Source organism: Ruditapes philippinarum, unplaced genomic scaffold (genome assembly GCF_026571515.1).
Source record: "Ruditapes philippinarum isolate M1 unplaced genomic scaffold, ASM2657151v2 ctg541_1_1_1_1, whole genome shotgun sequence".
Lineage (NCBI taxonomy): Eukaryota > Metazoa > Mollusca > Bivalvia > Venerida > Veneridae > Ruditapes > Ruditapes philippinarum.
Window position 1 is genome coordinate 159,167 of NW_026864499.1, and position 21,002 is coordinate 180,168.

A 21,002-nucleotide genomic window follows, 5' to 3' on the forward strand; every position below is an offset into this window, starting at 1 on the left:
TTGGACAAAGGTTTCCCTTTCTGGTATTGTATTTGATTAAACTTATAAATGCTATGTCAATTGTAATAAAAGTATTTTCAGCAACTGAGAATTTGGACACGTAATTACTGTCATTATTAAATATTCCTTTCTGTCTTCTGAAAATAACCTTTGCAAGAAAAAGCATGCTTACTTCAACCGAGTATCATTTTTATGCTACACTGCCCATTTAAAAAATATAATGGAAGTTATAATAATAACAAACTTGTCTACTTGACATTCGTATGTCTTTTGTCCGCTTTGTTTTTCTTAACCTTCCGTTTAAGATAACAAATTTAAGCAAGCGCCAAAATGAAGTTTTTCTTTTATTTTAGATATGAAGTCTTAATATGACAGTTTTGCGCATTGTCTTGTCAATAAAGTTAGCATTTTTTTATCAAAAAATATTAAACCGGTATTGGGTATAGATTTAAGGCGGAGATGTAAAATCATTCTGTCTGTCAAGAGCTTCTTGAAAGAAAACTGACGTATGCTATTAGCCAAGATAGTCACGTGGCATATTTCCGCATGCGTATATAAACAGGGATTTGTACTAGCTCAATCACTTTGTTTTAGTGCTATAGTTTTCTTTATAACATATAAACGTTAATTTACTTTGAAGTTTTTAAAACAAATATAGTTATAAAAGGACTTTAGCTTCCGAAAGCACTAAGTAAAATGACGACATTGTCTTATGAGAGGAAACAAGTACAATTATTAATCATTCAGAGGCTTATTGACAAAAAAAACCAGGGTCAGTCTTTAAGTAAGGATGATATAAATTATTTTGTGAACTGTGCAACAGAACTTGAAACATGTAGTGATCAGAGTCCTGATAATGCTACCGAGTTATCAGAAGAGGAATATATAATAGGTTTGTATTTTACACCTTTCATGACCTGCTTTAATCTTTGTTTATACTCCAGTAAATGTTTTGTGCAATTTTAGAATCTTACTCCGTAATATTCAAATACGTGCATACTATGTGCTTTTGTTTATAATTTGTTTATAATTATTTTGAATTGCATATGTCGTTCCTAGTTCATATAAATATCCAAAGCAAAACTAAGTGAAGATAATAAGCATATGTTTGATAATATTATGTTAAATCATTAATGCGGTTTTTAGAATTTCATGTACAGAGACATTTTCATTAGTACTGTACAAACTGGCAAGATAAAATATTTTGATAGGTATTTTGCTAAACAGTTATACATATAAAATGATATTTAGTTATCATATCAAAATATATCGGAGATAATGCTTCCTTGCAATATTTATAAGAGAAAAATTGTCCCGGAAGGAAATTGGTCCTATAACACATAAATATATATCTACCAGTTGTGTGACCTGACAAATTTCGCATGTATAAATCTTCTTTTTACATAGTTGAAACCGTTTATGTGTATGCCAAAGACAAAGCGAGTGGTACAAAAGTTCTTGGGTTAAATAACCCAACCTTTGTATTATTTTTTATATAAACATTCTCCAATAATCTCGATTTAATCAATCATGTTTCAAATACAGTATAACAGTAAGCACACAATCCATACATTGTGCAACGTTAAATCGTTAGGTATGTATATTCATATTTTAAACGCTATAACTGAATCATTGAATAAAGTATTTTTGCATGTAGTTGAAGAGAAATAATCTTTAACGAGCATAATGTTTTTAAGTGATGGAAAAGGAATACGATCCATTAAAGGCATGACTGGCATTTGATCGCATTTGAAGGATTTGGGGGTTGTTATTGATATCAGCACAAATATTACTTTCGTAAGATATAACTATATTATGATTTAAGTACTTACAGAAAGGAAGTATGTTCATCAGTTTCAGGCACTCCTTGAAAGGCATTTACCAACACTCCATATTTCATTCGAGCCAAGTATATAAAAAATAAAAACAAGAAAAGTATTGATGCAAAGCATCATAGGCGACGCAAAAAAATTTGATCAAGTTTTGCACCTAAATACTAAACAAAAGATGTGTACTTTAGAGCAGTACCATTACATGTGACCTTGAGGCTAGGACCCTGTTTCAGTTGAAAGTTGAACCCAAAAGAATAGACTTTGTCATGCCAAGATGCAAAGACAATTTATAGTCAATTAACAAATCTTATAAGACTCATGCCATAAGATAGAATTTCTTCAGATTTATTTTACTAGATACAAGGATACCGGAGTCATCAGCAGATAAAAAGCTTATAGCTTAGGGTTGAAGACATGTAATTGACATAATATTAGACATAAAAAGAGGACCTAAAATGAACCTCAGGGGACACCATAGGCACTTCGGAGTAGTAGTAGAATGAGTACCAGCCACATCCACCAGCTGCTGTCTATCAGAGATATGACTTGAATCATGTAAGAATGTCATTACCTATGGTAGATGCATGAAGTTTCATGAAGAAGAAGGAAAACTTCTTCATGTGCAGTGTGATCAACTGTATCAAATGCCTTTTGTAGATCTAAAACTATCATGCAATACTGCTTTTGTCCATTTCAAATTTAATACAATCTGTTACATGAATTAAACATTTGTCAGTTGAAAAACCACTTCTAAACCCTGAATGAAACTACCTGACCATCGACTCAACCCATGACTGCCAGAAGACCATCTGAGCTATCAGGCCGCTACACATTTTCTCATTTAATAATGAAACATTATAAACCAACAACATATTTCCACTATATTGTTTTGTGTCCTTAAAAGTTCTGATGTTTACAGAGCAAAGTGAATTAAACTCAGGGTTACATGCAGTCACACCGATGAGAAACAACTTTCAGCTTGACCAGAACTCGAACCTGTGACCCACAGAATAATGTACCCGGCTTGTCGCGATTGAGCTATCTGGCCACTTACACATTTCTCCCCTGAATAGTGAACAGTTCTAAACCGTGACAGATACTTTTAGATTTTTTAATTAACAATTAGATTTATTCTTAATTAAACAAATAAGAAAAAAAAACTTACATACTCATAGTCCTAATCAAAACAATCATTTATATATTGTACAATTATTTTTACTAAAAAGGGTTTAGACACTTATTGGTTGTGCCATTATTTATAACAGGTCACTTTAAAAGTGAATATAACTGTACTAATACATGAACAATATCTATTTTTTACAGATAAAAAAAAACTGAACTTTTTTCTATGATAAAAAAATTATGAAGGCTGATTTGTATTTTGCATCAGGGGCACCGGGGAAAAACATGAAAATACAACAAACGAACCACTTTGTGGAAGATTGCATTTTCATGTTTTCATCTGGCGCCCGGTTACTTTTTGTACTTTGTTGTTTTTCATGTGGCACAAATCATCCACTATAAAAATTAGTGCACAAAATTTATTCACGGGCAAGTAACAATCTACTCTATGAAAAGTATATTGTTGGGTTGACTCTGGAGACCTGGAGGTTGAGACTGGTGTCCCTCCATTACAAATAGATGAGACAGACGCTGTCCTTTTCAAACTATGCACATGTTAGATAAAAATTAGAATAACTATTCAGAATATGATGTTTGCAACTTTATTAATTATATTGCTTGATCCAAGTTTATGGACATTTTCACTTAATACATGTATTATCATTTATAACTAATGTCATAACTGTAACTCTTTAAATACAGAAAAATTATCAGTCTCATCATATCAATATACTAAGAAATACATGTATGCACATACTATCAATAATTTCCAGTTTCTATGAAATAAATATGAAATCCAAACATTAACATTAAAATTGGTACTCAAAATCTAGTAGAAAGAAAACTATAATGTATAAACTTTATTATAGATACTACTTTGAGCAAAGTCAACCTGTAGACTAATTTCAATACATGTATTACTATTTTTAAATTTAAATGCAAGTCTCATGAATCATAACTGTATTAGTCTTTAAATGCAGAAGTACACATTATATCCATATACTAAGATACACATGTATGCTCATTACATTAATAATTCCAAGTTTCCATTTAAAAAATAATATAACAGCCTATTAACATTGGTACTTGGACGGAATTCATAATCTTGTAGAAAGAAAACTATAATGTATAGTATAAAAGTAAAAATACCAACTCAAATACAAACTGTCGTCTTTATCATATAATAAAGATTGAGTTGTGTGAGTGTCCAAACATTAAAAGCATATCTTTTACAGTAACAAATACTGTCCCTCTTTAAACCTTCCATTAGACTTAACTATATAACCAACTGCATATATATATATATATGTCTGGTGTTTAAAGTTGATAACTTCAGGATGTTATCCTTTCTCTGTTTTAATATATGGACATGAGCACCTTTATGCATAGCTTTAATTTTCTACTTTTCATTTTTACCAAAGGTTATTTTATTAGCAATTATATACACATAGAAAATAATAATTAGTTTCAAATAGTGATTAGAAGATTCCTGTAGCAGAATACCTGTAGGTATGTACTAACTGAACAAACTAGAAAAATTCAGTCTATAAGCCAGTAAAATAAAAATCTATCAATATTCACTCATCAGGGCCTCTATGCTTTTGATCACCTTACAACTTGTAAATTTTACACAACAAAAATAGTAAGTAATACCTAAGTTAGACAGAAAAGAACAAATAATTTAGTAAACATGAGTTACTTCCCCTTAAAATAGAGAAAATCTGAAAACCAAAAGAACGCGCTAAACAGCAAAATTACGAAATGTTGCAGGCTCAGTTTCATTAAAGCCATGTAAGTAATGGAAGTAAGTATTCATAAAAAATTAGATGGTCATGTGACTGCAGAAATTGCAGAAAATCGGATAGTTTTCAACATCCGGATACTGGTACACTTTGTAAAAACAATCATTCTGTGCAATAGATTAACGTAATATGGATATAATCAATAGGATAATCGTTTACAACAGTTCCATTCCTATCCTAATACTCATTTGCAGGTGACGTTTTTCTTGTAGGAAATTTGAAAATATATAAATTGAATGAAAAAAGAATACGGCATCAATGTAGACCACAACGATATTCGAAATCCGGGTTTTTAGTATTGCCAATAAAGCTAAGGGACAAGCTGTTAAACTGAGCCTGCAATTTCGTGAAAATAATATCACAATGCACATGCTTTTTACATAAAGTTATTAAATACAAATATAACAACATATTTGTTTACTTGATTTTTACGAATCAAAATAAAACTGATTAACACAACATGACATCAACTGCTAAAAATGACAGCTCCTTCCATAGGCCAAAATAAAAAGCATTCCATAAGAGACGACGCCGCTCATCGGCGCCGCCAACAATTGTGATAAGATTCGTAAAATACAGGAATATACTGATGTTTTTTTCGTAAACACTAACCTAAATAAATTAAACATTAACAATCTGTTTAATACGATTATTGATACAAAATTATATTTTTGTGGTGTAGAAATTTTTAAATTCTAATTTACCTTCAATCAATTGTTGTTCTTATTTTTACATTGAGATCGTGAGCTGTGGCACTATTTATTGTCTTTGACTAATGGGTAAGCAACCGAATCTTTGATTTTCTTTTACTGCTATCGATGCTTTCTTAATGATTGTAAATACATTTATTTATCACATTCACGATGGCACAGGAGCGTAATAAATCCATATATTTAAAAGAAAGATACATGTATAACATTAGTGTAATAAATTTTGACCTGATGTCATTTGCGTTATATACAAACAAAACGTAAAGTTCGAAACTTAACGTTACACTTTAGGTGCGTTAATGAGAAAATGACTCTTTTTAACTGTTAACCGTTCTTATCTTAAACTTGTGAAAAATAAAGAAGGTATATATTCGTGTAGATTTCATACAAAACTTACTGAATTAGTTGAAAAAACAATACTCTTTCAATAAATTTAGTAAAATTTATTTAAAATTTACAATAATGAATTTAATATCCTCTAATAGTATACTTAATAATATTAATTTTCATCAACGTAATTTTAGTGCAGTGAGCCTGTCGCAAAGAAAATTTTGAATATATGTGTCTGTTATCTACATTTTATCAAATACATGTGTCATTTAAACTAATTTAAACTACTATAGTGTTCCCTTTATTAAAAGAAATTATATCCAAATATGATTACATATTGTAAAAAACAAAACAAAAACAGTTCTTTGTTTTGAACATACTATTTACAATGATTTTTGAATTTATGTATTATTTACAGATGATTCAAACAATACATGAACTGCAATATTTTGACTAAGTTCACAGAAATCACTTTTTAACAGAAACTGTCAGTTACCTTAATTCAATATACACTCAATTACACGCTGCAAAAACATGATACTATTCGGATATTAATATACATACTGTTCCCCTTCCGGATAATACTGTTTTTTTTTTGTTCCATAAGCAACTCTGGTGTTTACGCTATTACTCCTCCAAATGCTCGCTTTGTAGTTTGGTAGAAATCATTATAGTTATGAAAAATAAATGCAAGCATGAGTATGCAATTCGGATGTATTTAAACACTCTTTAAAGTGAAATATGTTCACATTATAGACTAATGCAATAGCTAAAAACCCTCACTTTGAACAATTTATCTTAAATAGTTACAAAGCATTTATATATGGATAACCATTTAATATTGAAAGGTGACATGTTAAAGGCGATCTATGACAAAACGCTTAACGAGGAAGAAACTAATCACCTCACAACAGCAATGATTAATTCTGGGATAATTCTGGGAGAACAATGGCCTAAAGATTGGATACGTGTCGACAAACATAGTACAGGTGGTGTAGGTGACAAGGTCAGCTTAGTTCTTGCGCCTGTACTTGCAGCGTGTGGGTTGAAGGTATGCTTGTTAAGGGCGTCAAAATAAATTAGTTTACTTATCACATATTTGTTTTATAATTTTATATTTTAAAATTGCATGAAACCATACAATTTAAGTTTTTTCCTTGGTATAAAAAGATGATATTTAAGGGAGAGTCTATGTCTGCTAAGCATCTTCTGATACATCTATGCACTCAACATTTATGTAAGTTTTAATCAGTTACAGGTATATAACATGCATTAAATCAGCATACCAAATCGTGAACAGATAGCTATTATATTCATGGTGTAAACTCCAGTTTATTTTTATAAAGAAAACACATGATAACTGCGGCTTTGACAGATATTGAAACTACTTATAGTTTAATAATTCATTTACCGTAAATAAAGATAGATGACTCAATACTTTTAACTGTTACTGAAAGATATATCTGTTGCTCTATTTGTGCACGTATAAGAATGAAAATATGTCTTTACAAACTGTGAATGCAAAATCTTGACACGCTTTGACGAATAACCGTATATATCATATATAGTAAACGGATGCTGGATAGTACTTTTGTTCTTGATGATCAAAGGGAGATTATTTTATGATTATTTGACTTTTATTGACAAGGCAAATGTCACGAACGCCTGTGAAACTCTTAACCTGAATCTTGCACTGTATCTCATTTAAGGCACATTTTCGGCCTGAATACTGGTGATGTTCCCAAAAGTGTTTTCTCTTGTCCTGTTTTAAGACACTGTTATGCATTGAAGTTATACACAGAAAAGTCATACTTGTACTAGTTTAGGATTTTAGTAAAGAAGAGTTAAACTTGCAAAGTAATAATCGGCCACATTTACATTAACGGTAGCTCATTAAGACAAGAACGTTAAAGTGACTATGGTAAATGGATGTTTTAGGTACCAATGATATCAGGTACAGGCCTTGAACACACAGGTGGTACATTGGACAAACTTGGGTCTATCAAAGACTTCAAAGTTATACAGGAAGAAGAAGACATGTTTCAAATATTGGACAGAGTTGGATGTTGTATTGTTAGTCAAACAAGTAAGCTTGTACCTGCTGATAGAATATTGTACCGCTTACGAAACGAAACTAAAACAGTAAATGAGCATGGATTGATAACGGGTAAGAGTCGATTTCATATGATTGATAGTCTAATTTTTTGGCCCCACTAAAAGTTGCCAGTAAAGTGTATTTAACATATACATGATATATTACAACAAGAACATTTGTTGAGTTAATATTCCCGTCAAATTATAAAACAAAAACGTATTTCAACGTCTTATTATAAACGTTAGAACATGAGTTTATGTCTTTCTTCTCAATAAAGGGAGTTTGCATGTTAAAGTTCGAAGCACTAAACCCTTCAATATGTTTATTTTAGGAAATGAGTTTTGGCGCAAATATAAGTGTGACATATATAAATGCATTTAACGCGAGTAAACTTAAGAACAAAAGCATTGACAACATAAGAAAAACTACGTTTAAATCCTTACAGGATCAATCATTTCAAAAAAAGCTGCTGAGAAACTTCATGCATTGGTTCTGGATGTCAAGTTTGGAAAAGGGGCTTTCTGCCAAACAATGGACATTGCAAAGGCTCTATCTGAAAAAATGGTAAACTGTAACTTTTTCAGTTGAATAGATTATAGTGATAATTAAAACGTATATTACAAAAATTGGGTCAATTAAATTTGGAAATCAAACAAATGTACTAAAGTATCATACTGTGAAATATTCAATGAAATCAGTCATCGGTGCTTTGATATCCCCAAACGGTAACTTATAACCTAATTGTTGACAGAAGAGCTCAGGTGACCCTATCTGGATTGCTTTCGCACACGAAAGAATCCGATTAAAAGCAACAACATTGATGGACAAGAGATTCAGTGAGCAAACTAAATGTCCAAAAATGTACCTACATATTTAAATCTAAAAAGACAATGCACAGTGAATATGTGTACTTAATTGGATTGGACATGGATTCGTCAACTATCCAAATTTTAACTACTGTCCTTTCCATGTTATTACTTTTTAGGTCAAAGCTGGAAACACTTATGGTGTCAAAACAGTTGCCTTAATTACTGACATGAACTCTCCTCTCGGTTACGCGATTGGGAACGCTCTTGAGGTGGCTGAATCAATCAAATGCCTCCAAGGAGAGGGGCCAGAAGATCTAATCGAATTAGTTAAATATTTAGGTAATAATATAAGAAATACGTACAAACACCTACAAAAGTAGATATTAATGTGCATATTTAAATTAATTATAAATATGCTTAAAGATTCGAAACATCATTGGCTTTGTCTTTTACATCATAATAATAATATCATGAAGATTCATGAAAATTGTTGTTTAAGGGAAATAATGCCAGCAATGTTATAAATTCTGGTAATAATAAAATTATCACCGCTAGTAATTCTGAGTTATAAAACTGGTTTGTACTTACCTTACTTCAATAGGCGGTCAACTGTTGGTTAAAGTTGAAAAGGCTCCAACATTAGGTGAAGCATATGACATGATCGAAGCTACATTAAAGAATAGAAAAGCCATTGGAAAATTTGAACTCATGCTTCAGGAACAGGGCGTAAATAAAAACTATGCCGAAGACCTCTGTAAAAAAGGGACTGACATTTTCACTATATTACCTAAATCCAAACGAAATAAAGAACTCAAAGCTGAAACTGCAGGTAGATTTTAATAATCTAAATTATTAAAACCTTTAACAAAAATGTTAGAAATAAGCTTATGTTAATTTTAATTCTGGTAATAAATAATTTTAAATGCATCGAAACAAACGATAATCGTATTGCACAATGTTTTGATGTTCTTCCTTTTTTTACCATAACCCTGTCGTCACAGTATGTAAACTCGAAAAGTGCAGCGTTCTAGTTTGCGTACTTAACAATTTATCACGCACATATGTTATTAATTGAGGTCCTTCAAAACTGATGGAAGTAGATAATACATGATTAGTTTAAAATCATTCGTGAGAACTTTCCCGTTGAAGATTTTTCATCCAAATTTCGTTTTGGCAGAAGTCTTATTCTACGTATATGTAAAACACTATCCAATTTTCTTTTATGTTAAATGTTATTGTAAAAGTTACTTACAGTTTTCAACATTTTCCTAGAACAAATCCAAATAATTACGAACTAACTATTATTTCTCTTACTGGCGTTGAAACTTAAATTTTATAGGGTATGTACATGGAATTGATGCAATGAAATGCGGACTGTTGTCCGCAAGATTAGGAGCCAATCGGATTAAACGTGGCGACATTATAAACCCTGCTGTTGGACTCGTTCTGAAAACACACATTGGGAAGGAAATTTCTAAAGGTAAGTTTATAAAATTTAATTACAATATCAAAAAAAGGTTAATTGTTTATAATTATTTTTTCAATGTTGAAAAATTACTTTAATGGAGGTTATCTGGAAAAATGGATCACTGAACTCTATTAAACAATGCTTACGATATATCTTTTACGTCATTAGTTGTCAGCAATATTTCTACGCCCTGATGTTCTAACTGCTTCTTTTTACTTTATTATTAAAGCCGCAAATGTCATTTTAGTGTCTTTGTTTTTCATTTTTCATAATTATTTTAATATTTCTGTAACAATTTACTTGGAGGCTCAACATGGGTGGACATTCGCTACGATAACGAGTTGCCTGATAATTTTATTCAAGAACTCCAAAGTGCCATTGAGATCCGGCCAAAAGAAATTAAAAGACAAAGCAGGTTGGCGTACATTGTGGAGAAAATACCAACTGACGACATCGTGAAAATCACGTGCAATTAAACAATTTGGTTTACGTTTTTTATCAGTAATTTCTGATGGGGATTTAGAGTTTTTGATTTGTTTGATTGTAAAATATGATTGGTATTGGTATTCAAGCAATAGCTAAAATTTGATTGAAAAAAATAGTTGCATTATCTTTAAATTTTCAACCTATTACCGATTGAGATTATGAATTATATTGTGTTTTAAACAAGAAAGGTGAAGTCGCATTTACCGCTTGAGTCAGTAAATTTAAAAAAAAAGATGAAGTACAATGTGTGTCATGCAACCATCAGTAATACAGCTTAAACAGTAATGTGATGTATGATGAATTCAATGCTATAAGGACCAGGAAAAATGACAGATCAGAGTAAATTAATGCATGTAACTTGTTTTTTTTTTGTTTTTACAGACGATTTGAACTGTTTTACGTCGTAACCTTTTTACAAGTAGAACTTTCGCACGTTTTTAACATTACGTATATATAATTAATTATAGATTTAAACAAAACAATTTTTAAGGGTGAAAAAATAAATACTTGTTCAAATATCGACAAAATGGGGCATCTTTGTGTAAAATTATAGTACTTTACATTATTATTTGACGGATACGTAGATGTTTTATAGATTATATGAGAATAAAAATGCATTTCTGTTGGATAAGATTCAGGGGACTACAGGAGACCTCTTATTACTTAAAAGGATGACAAGCGAATTTCTATTCATGAAGTATTGGTCAATTACTATTAAAATAGTCAACATGTTGAAAATATATTTATATTGGTTTCGTTGTAGAAGATACAAACACAATAATGATTTTTTACATATTAAACCTTATGACGTGACTTTTGTAATGTATAGAAATAACTGGGTAATGATGAAATAACTTCGAAAATACATTCATTTATGAGAATTAACATGATTCTGTAAATTCTGTAACTCTGTAATCAAGCCATATTATTGTGAGTGTGAGTTTTTATTTTATTTTATTTATCTTTTTCTTGTGTCTGTTTTCCTTTCTTTCTTCATTTATACAAGACTGTGGCTTTTTAGGTAAATACTTGTTTGCTTTCCTTTAACTTTATTCCATATTTCTCAGTTAATTGAAAAGAGAAGTCTGAAATATACAGTAGAAATTTAATGCGATATAGCATTAAATCTTTATAGAACTTTTCTTCTAAAATGCTGACAAAAGAAATATATGCCATAAGAACTTACTTGTTGATAAACTGAACATTATGATATTTTTGCTTAAAATATTTAATGTTGATTTCTATTTTGCTGATAAAAATGATAAAAAAACATAATAATTCAATATAGACTGATGTGCTAGAGTGTATATAAAACTAGGGACATCTTTTTCTTGAAACAACATACATGTATATTCAAGGGTAATAATGAAAGCAAAAATTATGGAATTATTGAACAACTTCAAATAGTATTTTATTAACACATATCTGCATTTATTCAATTTTCAATAATGGTTGTAATTAGTCGTGTTTAAACCAGTGTGTGTAATAAAATTAGTATCTAAAAGAGTTATTCATCATTTGTTTTGATACAATCCAGATATTTTCTTGAGCATACACTTCATATTCTAAGAAAAAAGACCCCACACAAGAGATCCTTGACTATTTATCCTATATAACAATATATTTTGCAAGGTAACGTGGTAATGCAAAGTAATAAATGCTATGCGTTTGAGCGGATAATTGATTTATAGTGAAAATTATCAAAATATAATCAAACTTTTCAACAAAGGGACTATATTTTTGTGCCTTCACTTTAAGGAAGGGGTTAGATTTACCCATGTCCGTCCGTCCTTCCTTCCGTCCGTCCGTCCTTTCTCATGTTGTGTCACACGTAGCTCAAAAGTATTTGACCTGGAGTATTGAAACTTAACAGGAATGTTGGTCTGCATGTGAAGTTGTGCCCCTTGGTATTAGGGTGTGGATTCATTAAGTATTTGAAGAGTTATTACCCTTGACTTAGTAAAAATTTGCGATTTTCAACTTTTGTCACGCATAGCTCAAAAAGTATTAGGCAAAGAGTCATGAGCCTTCACAGGAATGTTTTTTAGCATGTGTGCACTTTGGGTTGTGTTTGTGAATTTATTCTGTTGTGTCAAAATTGTTGCCCTTGACTTAGTAAAAATATGCAATGTACAACTTGAGTCGTTCATAGCTCAAAAGGTATTTGACCTAGGGTCATGAAACTTTACAGGAATGCTGATCAGCATGTTTAGTTTGACACGTTGGGTTTCGCATGTTTATTTATTCCACAAAGTGACAAAGTGAGCTTTTGTTATCATAATCAGTCCGGCATCTGTCTGTCCGTCACTAAACTTTTATTTTAAACGACATCTCTTCTTAAACCGTTGAACCAATTTCATCCAAACTTTGCTGGTCACTTTTGAAAATTGTTCAAATCATTTAATTCCATCCAGAACTCTGGTTGTCATGGCAACGGAGAGAAAAAACTTACAAAATCTTCTTTCACAAAAGCCAATAAGCTAGAGCTTAGATATTTTGCATGAAACATCTTCTAGTCAGTGTGTACCAAGTTGGTTTAAATAAAGTCCATAGGATTAAAATTTGCCCGCCCCTTTCCTTATATGTAAACATCCTTTGGAACTGTTGTTTCCCTTAGCAATAGCTACCAGTAATGTTTACGCATTATATTTATTTTAGAAATTCGGCAATTGACATTAGATTAAATGTCTATTTTTAAGTGACACTGAAAATGTAGTTTACTTAAGACCTTTTGAGTTGAAAATACAACCGACGTCATTGAAATAAACTTTAGATTCCTATGCAAACCTTGTTTTATTTACATATTTTTTTCATTTATTTTATTTGTTTCATCGTAGTCGTTCCATAATTTTGGAACTACACAAAGCTGGTTAAATTGTTCCAACAGTATATTATGGTCAACACAGTTTAGAAAACAGCTTAATCATGTTTAATCACGTTTAATGTGTAGCTGTTACAAAAATAAAACGGCAAAACCTACAGACAATATTTATAATAATAATTTAGGGCTTGGGTAACAGTTCTGCAATTTTCCGGTCACACATTAAGTGATAATCTACAGCCTGTCTTACCAATTCTTTTGAATAAGTTTCTATATTTTACATACTTTTAGATGCAAATTTTAAAGCTAGATACAGAATATGTACATATGTTCTCATCGGCCCTGGCAAAGAAAACATAAAGTACTTAAGGTTGCCTGCGCCGAGATTTGAAAACCCACAAATTTAACATCGAAAGCGAATCATTATATCATAATAGTTAGTTCTCTTAAATGACATATTAGAAATAAGAAAAAAACATTCTTAAAGTATACACAAATATTTTAAGCAGGTTTAAAAAATGATTTTAATTGATTAATAATATATTGTATAACAAAGGATAAAGGAAGATAATTCAAATATTAAAAAGGTAGAATTTTGAGTTTGGTAATCTGCGCTTCCTTTAACAAATCTGTATCAAATCGTGTGGTTTTAATCAATTTACCTCGACACTTTCAAATTTATTCCATGGATTCAATTTATTAGATATCACAAAAAAAGGAAAATTCACAACACTATGATATGTATTGTTATGGTTTTTTTCCATTGCATTTCAAATTTCACGTCAATCAAATACGAAATTTTCAATTATATTATACCTGCGCTATAGAAGATATAAAATACCCCATAATTATATTTTTAATTCTCGGGTTCCATTAAAATGTTCAAATTTCTTAAATACATACTTCAAATGACCTTTTATAAAACGAAGAAAAAGCTGAAATATATCACGTTCGGTAGCACAACCTAACACTGCAACATCCAAAAATATGTGTTACTGACAATTTTGATGCATGTAAAATAAACACAATATTACCAATAACTAAACCAGGGACAGAGTGACTGTACATTTTTATAAATAATTGCCACACCTATTGTACGAATATAGCCGGCGTTCACGTTGTCAAAGGATGGTCACTTATGGAGTACAGATTTAAATGTTCTCAGTTTTGCAACACTTTTAACACCTATATTTCAAAAATAGATAATGATGATAACAGAACGAAGCAACATTTTTACAAGACAGAAGAATTAAAGAATAAAAAAAAACAAGACAAATAATTTTGTTTTAGCAAAAATATGTTTTAATTACGGAATTTTTCCATTCATCAATTACCACACAATATAAACACATTACGGGTATATGTATGAATAATTAATAAGCTATGAATGAGTCCAATTTCCCTAAATGATTACGGAGTTTGCAACAATTTCCTTTTAAACACCACGACTCCAGAATATAACTGAAAAACTACCGTTTTACTGAATTTTCAAAATACGGCATCAAAAACATAAGGTTGAAAAAAATCGCAATTACACTAGTTCGTATTTTAAGACTTTTGCTCTGAAAACAATCAATTTTGTTTTCCGTCAACAGGAAATACCTTCTCTTATTATACTACTGTTTTTTCTAGCACCACTTGACTGTACATGATATTATCGCGACCTGTGATCCGGAAAGCACGGAATTCGGTATCGTATCAAATATAGAGGGAAACGAAAAAAAAACTGCTTTGATTTTGATATTTGTACCAATTTGTGGCACTGAAAATTATAATTGATTAATTATCTCATATATATGATGACAAATCTTTAGTTTGAAATATGATTAGGGTCACTCATTGACGAACATTTATGTACGACCCGGGCCGTACCGGATACCGGGATCTTTCGAAACCACTGCTGTGACATGTGGCCATGTTGAAAGCCTATTTATACTGGCCACTGCGTTAGTATCGAAGTAGATTATCCAAGGAAGAAACACGGTATTTTGACGATTTTGCCAACATTCCTTCTTGAATTTAAATGTCAGTAATCATTGATTTACACATAAGACGTAATTAGGTCAGTATTTACCAATTACTTGAAATTTTTTACTTTATTTTTTTCATTCTATCATCTGGTGGTCAGTGGCTGCCTGCTTTCAATAGTTTCTAGGACTTATTGTTTATATAACTATTACATTAAAAATCATTTTAAAGAAATAGTACCTATTTAAAATAACAAAGTGAGTGTGTTTTGTTTTGAAGCATATATATCACAGACAAGCCGCTAAAAGTTGCCGTTAAAAGAAGCATACATTCTAGATTGACGTAACAATATCCAAATTGCTGGAACCTGAAAACCGTATCAAATTACAACAAACACTACAATAATATCGCGTTGACATGATTGAGCGATCATCAAGAATATGAAATATTAACAGCTCAGACCGGGCCAATTTTGCATGGCCTGAAATGAGCATTTACAGCAATGCAAACTTTTATCAATTTACAGCTTTATAAACACCTTTTTTATAGAATGCATAGTTTCGGAGTTTACTTGAATGTTTTAATAATGAAGAGATTATAATTATTTAATGGGTAAAATGTCATTTTGTTACTCGATTGAAACGTATATCGCGTTTTCAAAAGTGGCTATTAGAAAACAACTAAAATATGTACAACAGCAAAAGCAAAATGAATGACAACACCATCGACGTAACGATAACATTGTCAACGTCTAACAAAATAACAGAAGCAACAACAAAAATAGGTTTACAATAGCATCATCTCAACAACAAGAAATATCATCGACAATAACAAATGCGAGATAAAAAAGCAATGGTAGCAACATCAAAGCAGCAAAAGTAACAACATCAAATCTACCCACTACCATATATACCATAACATTATCCTAAATCTATTAAAACGTACACCAACAACAACATCTGAATCCGCATTACAATAATTATTAAACTTCAACATCTGCATGGACAACAAAATCATCATAATGATAAGAAAATTGCCATATACACCAAGACATAGCAGCGTTCATGGTTCAACAACGCAGTTAAATAACAAATACAGTAATTTGATGACACTAGAATTTAAATACTTTCAATACTAAAAGTTCACTTTCATATGTTATATCAGAATGTATTTGTTTGGTTTAAAATGATTTATTACACATTGAAACCTTCTGAAGCTTGTGTTTTGTAAATCATAAGGAAGTCACAGAATAGTCTGAATTACCATTTGTCATGCTTTTCATGTTTCATTTTTTACTATTCTTAATTTCATGGTTTACAAGAATAACAATGTCAAATAAAATTCAAGAGTTGTTTAAGAAACAGATGTTATATCGAAAACGAACGGTTATAGCAAAAATTGTCCGAAATAAATACTGAAGATCGCATAAAAAGCAAAAGTGGAACTAGTGACTGGCATTGATTCAGCCTGTTCATAAATACGTCTTTTATGCCTTCTGATGAATTATGATTTTCTTATAGCAAACCAATGCAAGAGTCTATGTACGACTTCCACACAATTACCGAAAACGATAATCACAATAATGTACTTGTAAGAATAAAATCGTTTATTGATGTATACATGTATTTGTATGGAGATTTAAATTATTCAAATTTGATTTTGTTCCTGGCGGCATGGGAACCAGGCAGCAACACTAGCTCGGAATCTCGACCCAGTTGAGATGTATAAACAAAAGTTTATAGAACTCCCCGTGTACATGCATAGATTAACCAAAGCCCACCAAGGATCTTGAAGTTGAATTTGTCTTGGAATGTCGTTTGGTATCCAGTACGGTTCACCAATGAAATAAACGCAAACGGGCAGTGTGCTGAATATAAACAGAAAGTTAATTGCTACTAGAAGAGCCGACAATCTATTATTTTGTCGAAGCGCTGTCAATCTGTATGTGTTTTCTGGTCTCACCCGTGACTTGGTCTGTTTGTACATTTTCAAGCGTTTGTAAATTATACAGACGTTGCCAAGGGTCAAAGCTGCAAATGGAATGAGAGAGAATTTGCAAATGTCGATCCATGTCCATATCTTTCCAAAAAAATATTGATATTCTTTAGTCATTGGAGCACACGGAATAAAAATGGATCCATTTACTGTTTTGATGTCAAGCTCTCCAAATCCATAGAGCAGGTGGGCATTAATGAGACAAGCTGCTATGACTATGACTAAAATTGTCACTGAAGCCGATATCGTAGTACATATGTTCTTCACTTTAAACGGCAAGTATATAGCTAATAGTCTTTCTATGGTCATAGCCGTCAGAATCCAAACAATAGTATCAGCAATGCTATACACAAGCCAGATATGAAGTTTGCACAAAACCGGATGAAACGACCGAACATCAATGTCGAATGAGTACAAAAACCATTGCCGCATCAATCCAATATGAAGAAAGGCTAAATCAGAAACCGCAAGACCAATGAAGTATATCGTCGATGGGATGGCTCTAAAGCGCTTTGAGGAAAACACAATTAGAGCTGACACGTTTCCAAAAGTACCCAAAATTAATATGAAAGGTGAGGCAATCTGCCACATCAAGACTCCTGTGCGACGCTCAGAAACAGAACGAAAGTGTGAGAAAGCATCCATTTCAAGACACACTTTGTCTATTACCTTTGTTATAGCTTCAATGCCACAATGTCAGTTTTTCTATCTGTCAAAAAAAATATGGAATTAATAACAAAACGTATATTAACCTTGTTTAATATACACACACTTTGTTAACAATAAAGAATCTACCAAATATATATATATGTTATCCTCCGCTGTCAGATTCAACAGAGACTATAAAGGTGTAAATACATTTCAGCAGAACATGATTAATCATAAAAAACAGTATTATACCATGATTTGCATTAATTGAAACACTTATGTCATGATGATATAGATAATTAAACTAAGAACTACCGCTAGTTGCCACCAGCTGTTATGTCACACTGAATATGTAGATATGATACAGAGATTTTTAAGCTTTACAGGTGAAGAACGATCTCACGTGCCTCTTCATGGATTATTTTCGCGGACGCTTTCAAACCATTTTCTGGATGTTTTTATTGTACAAAAAATGAAAATCAGAATCCCGAAAGAACGTACAAAACGGCAAATTTACATTAAATTGTCAAGACGGTCGTTTTTTAATGTGCTGTGGCTAAAATATCATTGAAATGAATAAAGTACGCTATCTGCCCAAAATTATCTAAAACTTATCAGTAAGAAACTTAAATCATGTAAATGGAATCTCTTGTTTCTTTTATATTATTTCTTTTTTTTTCACAAAATACTCACCTATCTCTCAAGTCTGTAAAAGGCATTCTGTCACCCTTTAAAGCTTAATATTGTTTGACAATGTAAATCCATATTGAATAATACAAATTTAGTAATTCACAAAACGCATACATGTGTAAACAAAGAGTTCTGCCCAAATAACATACTTTCATTTGACTAGACAAACAGGGAGTGACTGTATCAATCTTACACATGACGTAATCTTTAAAGGTAGATATTGATCAATTAGTAATTAGAAACACAGGTAGATCTTTTCTATGATCCGATTCCGATATCTGGACATCCATACGGATGTTTTTTTTAAGAATTTACTATGAATTAAAAAAAACTAGTTTAAACTACCTCTGACACTGATTTTCATATATTAAGATTCACACAATTTTCTTTATTATTCTTTCTGAATTGTTTAGAAGACGCATCTTTTCTTATGTAATACAAAGCTAATGCTATATCATATAAGGTTAACCATATGAAATCTCATGATTTTAGTTTTCCTCTGAGATATTGCATGCCGTTCATCATGGTGACTTTTTATGTTTTATTTATATAATATATATGCAAACTGAGCTGATATCGATAAACGACAACGAAACGAAACCCTTCAGGCTGAATGATTATTATGTTTTTCGCGGAATGACCAGTAGTGTGCCCATGTTTCGTTTAACAACAACAACAACAACAAAAATCTTTGAATGAAGTTAAATTTTATACTTATTCACCTTCAAAATCAAAACGTTGCATTTGTGATGTTAAATAGTTATTTCTGTTTATTTGAAGACAATCCTGTAATGACGAAGTAATAAGCATAGCCATCCTTACAAAATCTATAATTATTATAACACCTCATCCCCGAAGGGTTAATAAATTTATTCAGTGCATCTATATATTCTAATAGGCGTGACAAATTAATATGATAATAAATAAAAATAGATAAATCAAACTGTCAAGGATTAGCTGTTATTCACCAACTGTGTGTCAACAAATCAATTAGTACAATTTATTTTTGTTGACCTGTGAATCAAATACAATCCTTTAATAATTATAGTTAAACAACAAGCCTACACTTAACAGTTTTCTATGAGATTACTTCAACCCTACAGATGCTATACTTGACCTGTGAAAATCCAAAAGGTCATACCGCTGCCAAGTATGTTAACAACATCAAATAATTCACGTTTAAAATATAAAACATGCTAAAAAGCCAAACCTTTCATAAGCTGTTATTTCTGAGTACAAGCTATTAATTTATCACCTGTTGTCACATAAGTGTATAAACTTGTCGTGTATATACGAAATCCTGTCAGGGATATCGCGTCTTCGCATCACATATTTTAATAATACAATTGTATATTGTAATAACACAATTGTTATCAAACAAAAGCCAAGTAAAATAAACGACGCAAAATTCTTTTTTATTATGGAATTTCAAGAAACGTAGATGTACAGTGCATCAAAGTAATGTCAATGTTGGGCGGTGACGCAATGTCCCTTACCGGACTCTGTATGTTAGTGTTATTATTTAAAATGAATCATATCCCAGTGTGTTGAACAGTAGCTATAAAATGAGCCGCATAAATAAAATCACCACTGAATATCAAATTTATTCCTGAATACATTAATTTGTGTACTATGGTTATCTTTTTACAAAAAATATTGATTTGCTGTTATTTTGTTACTTCGGTAATAGATGATGTAATTGTGTCATCTCATTGAAAGGTTCCCAAATCGTTTATATAATGAACGGCATTAGATACTGTATACGTATACGATTTAACAAAATCATTAAAACCATTAAAATATTCAAAGTCAACTGTAATGCAGTTGATGTATGTGAAATTTATAACAGTTTTATATATTTTAAAATAGTTTTGTACCAGCAAGAGTTACCTCTCTGTATATTCTGTGTTCGTGATAATTGGCTCCGCCTATTATATTTTCGTCTTATTCCATATATTGAAGATGCAAAATCGTTTCCAAATGTTAATCGCGTTAGAATTTTAAAGGAAAGTGTGGTGTTGTCAACCTGAGAGTGTCAACTGATGCAGTTACATTCTCAACGTCATGATGCACAGCATTGAACGTGTTGTGTACGGTCTATCGTTTACATTTCTACGTGTCGCAAATTTGAAGTTACAGTTTGCAATTTATCTAAGTTGCATATTTACAGCTTCCATTTTATCAAATCGAGATAATCAAAATGCTTAATGCCAGTGTAGTATGTAA

The 21,002-nt window shown here is 31.2% G+C and overlaps 1 protein-coding gene across 1 annotated transcript; it reads left to right on the forward strand.

Moving 5' to 3' along the window:
* Positions 1 to 586: 586 nt before the first annotated feature.
* Positions 587 to 12,157, forward strand: LOC132725813 (pyrimidine-nucleoside phosphorylase-like). Its single transcript, XM_060711001.1, has 8 exons — positions 587 to 892; positions 6,645 to 6,847; positions 7,735 to 7,963; positions 8,337 to 8,455; positions 8,877 to 9,039; positions 9,302 to 9,529; positions 10,040 to 10,180; positions 10,475 to 12,157. The coding sequence occupies exons 1-8, from the start codon at positions 697 to 699 to the stop codon at positions 10,642 to 10,644; spliced, it is 1,449 nt and encodes a 482-aa protein (XP_060566984.1). The 5' UTR covers positions 587 to 696; the 3' UTR covers positions 10,645 to 12,157.
* Positions 12,158 to 21,002: the final 8,845 nt, after the last annotated feature.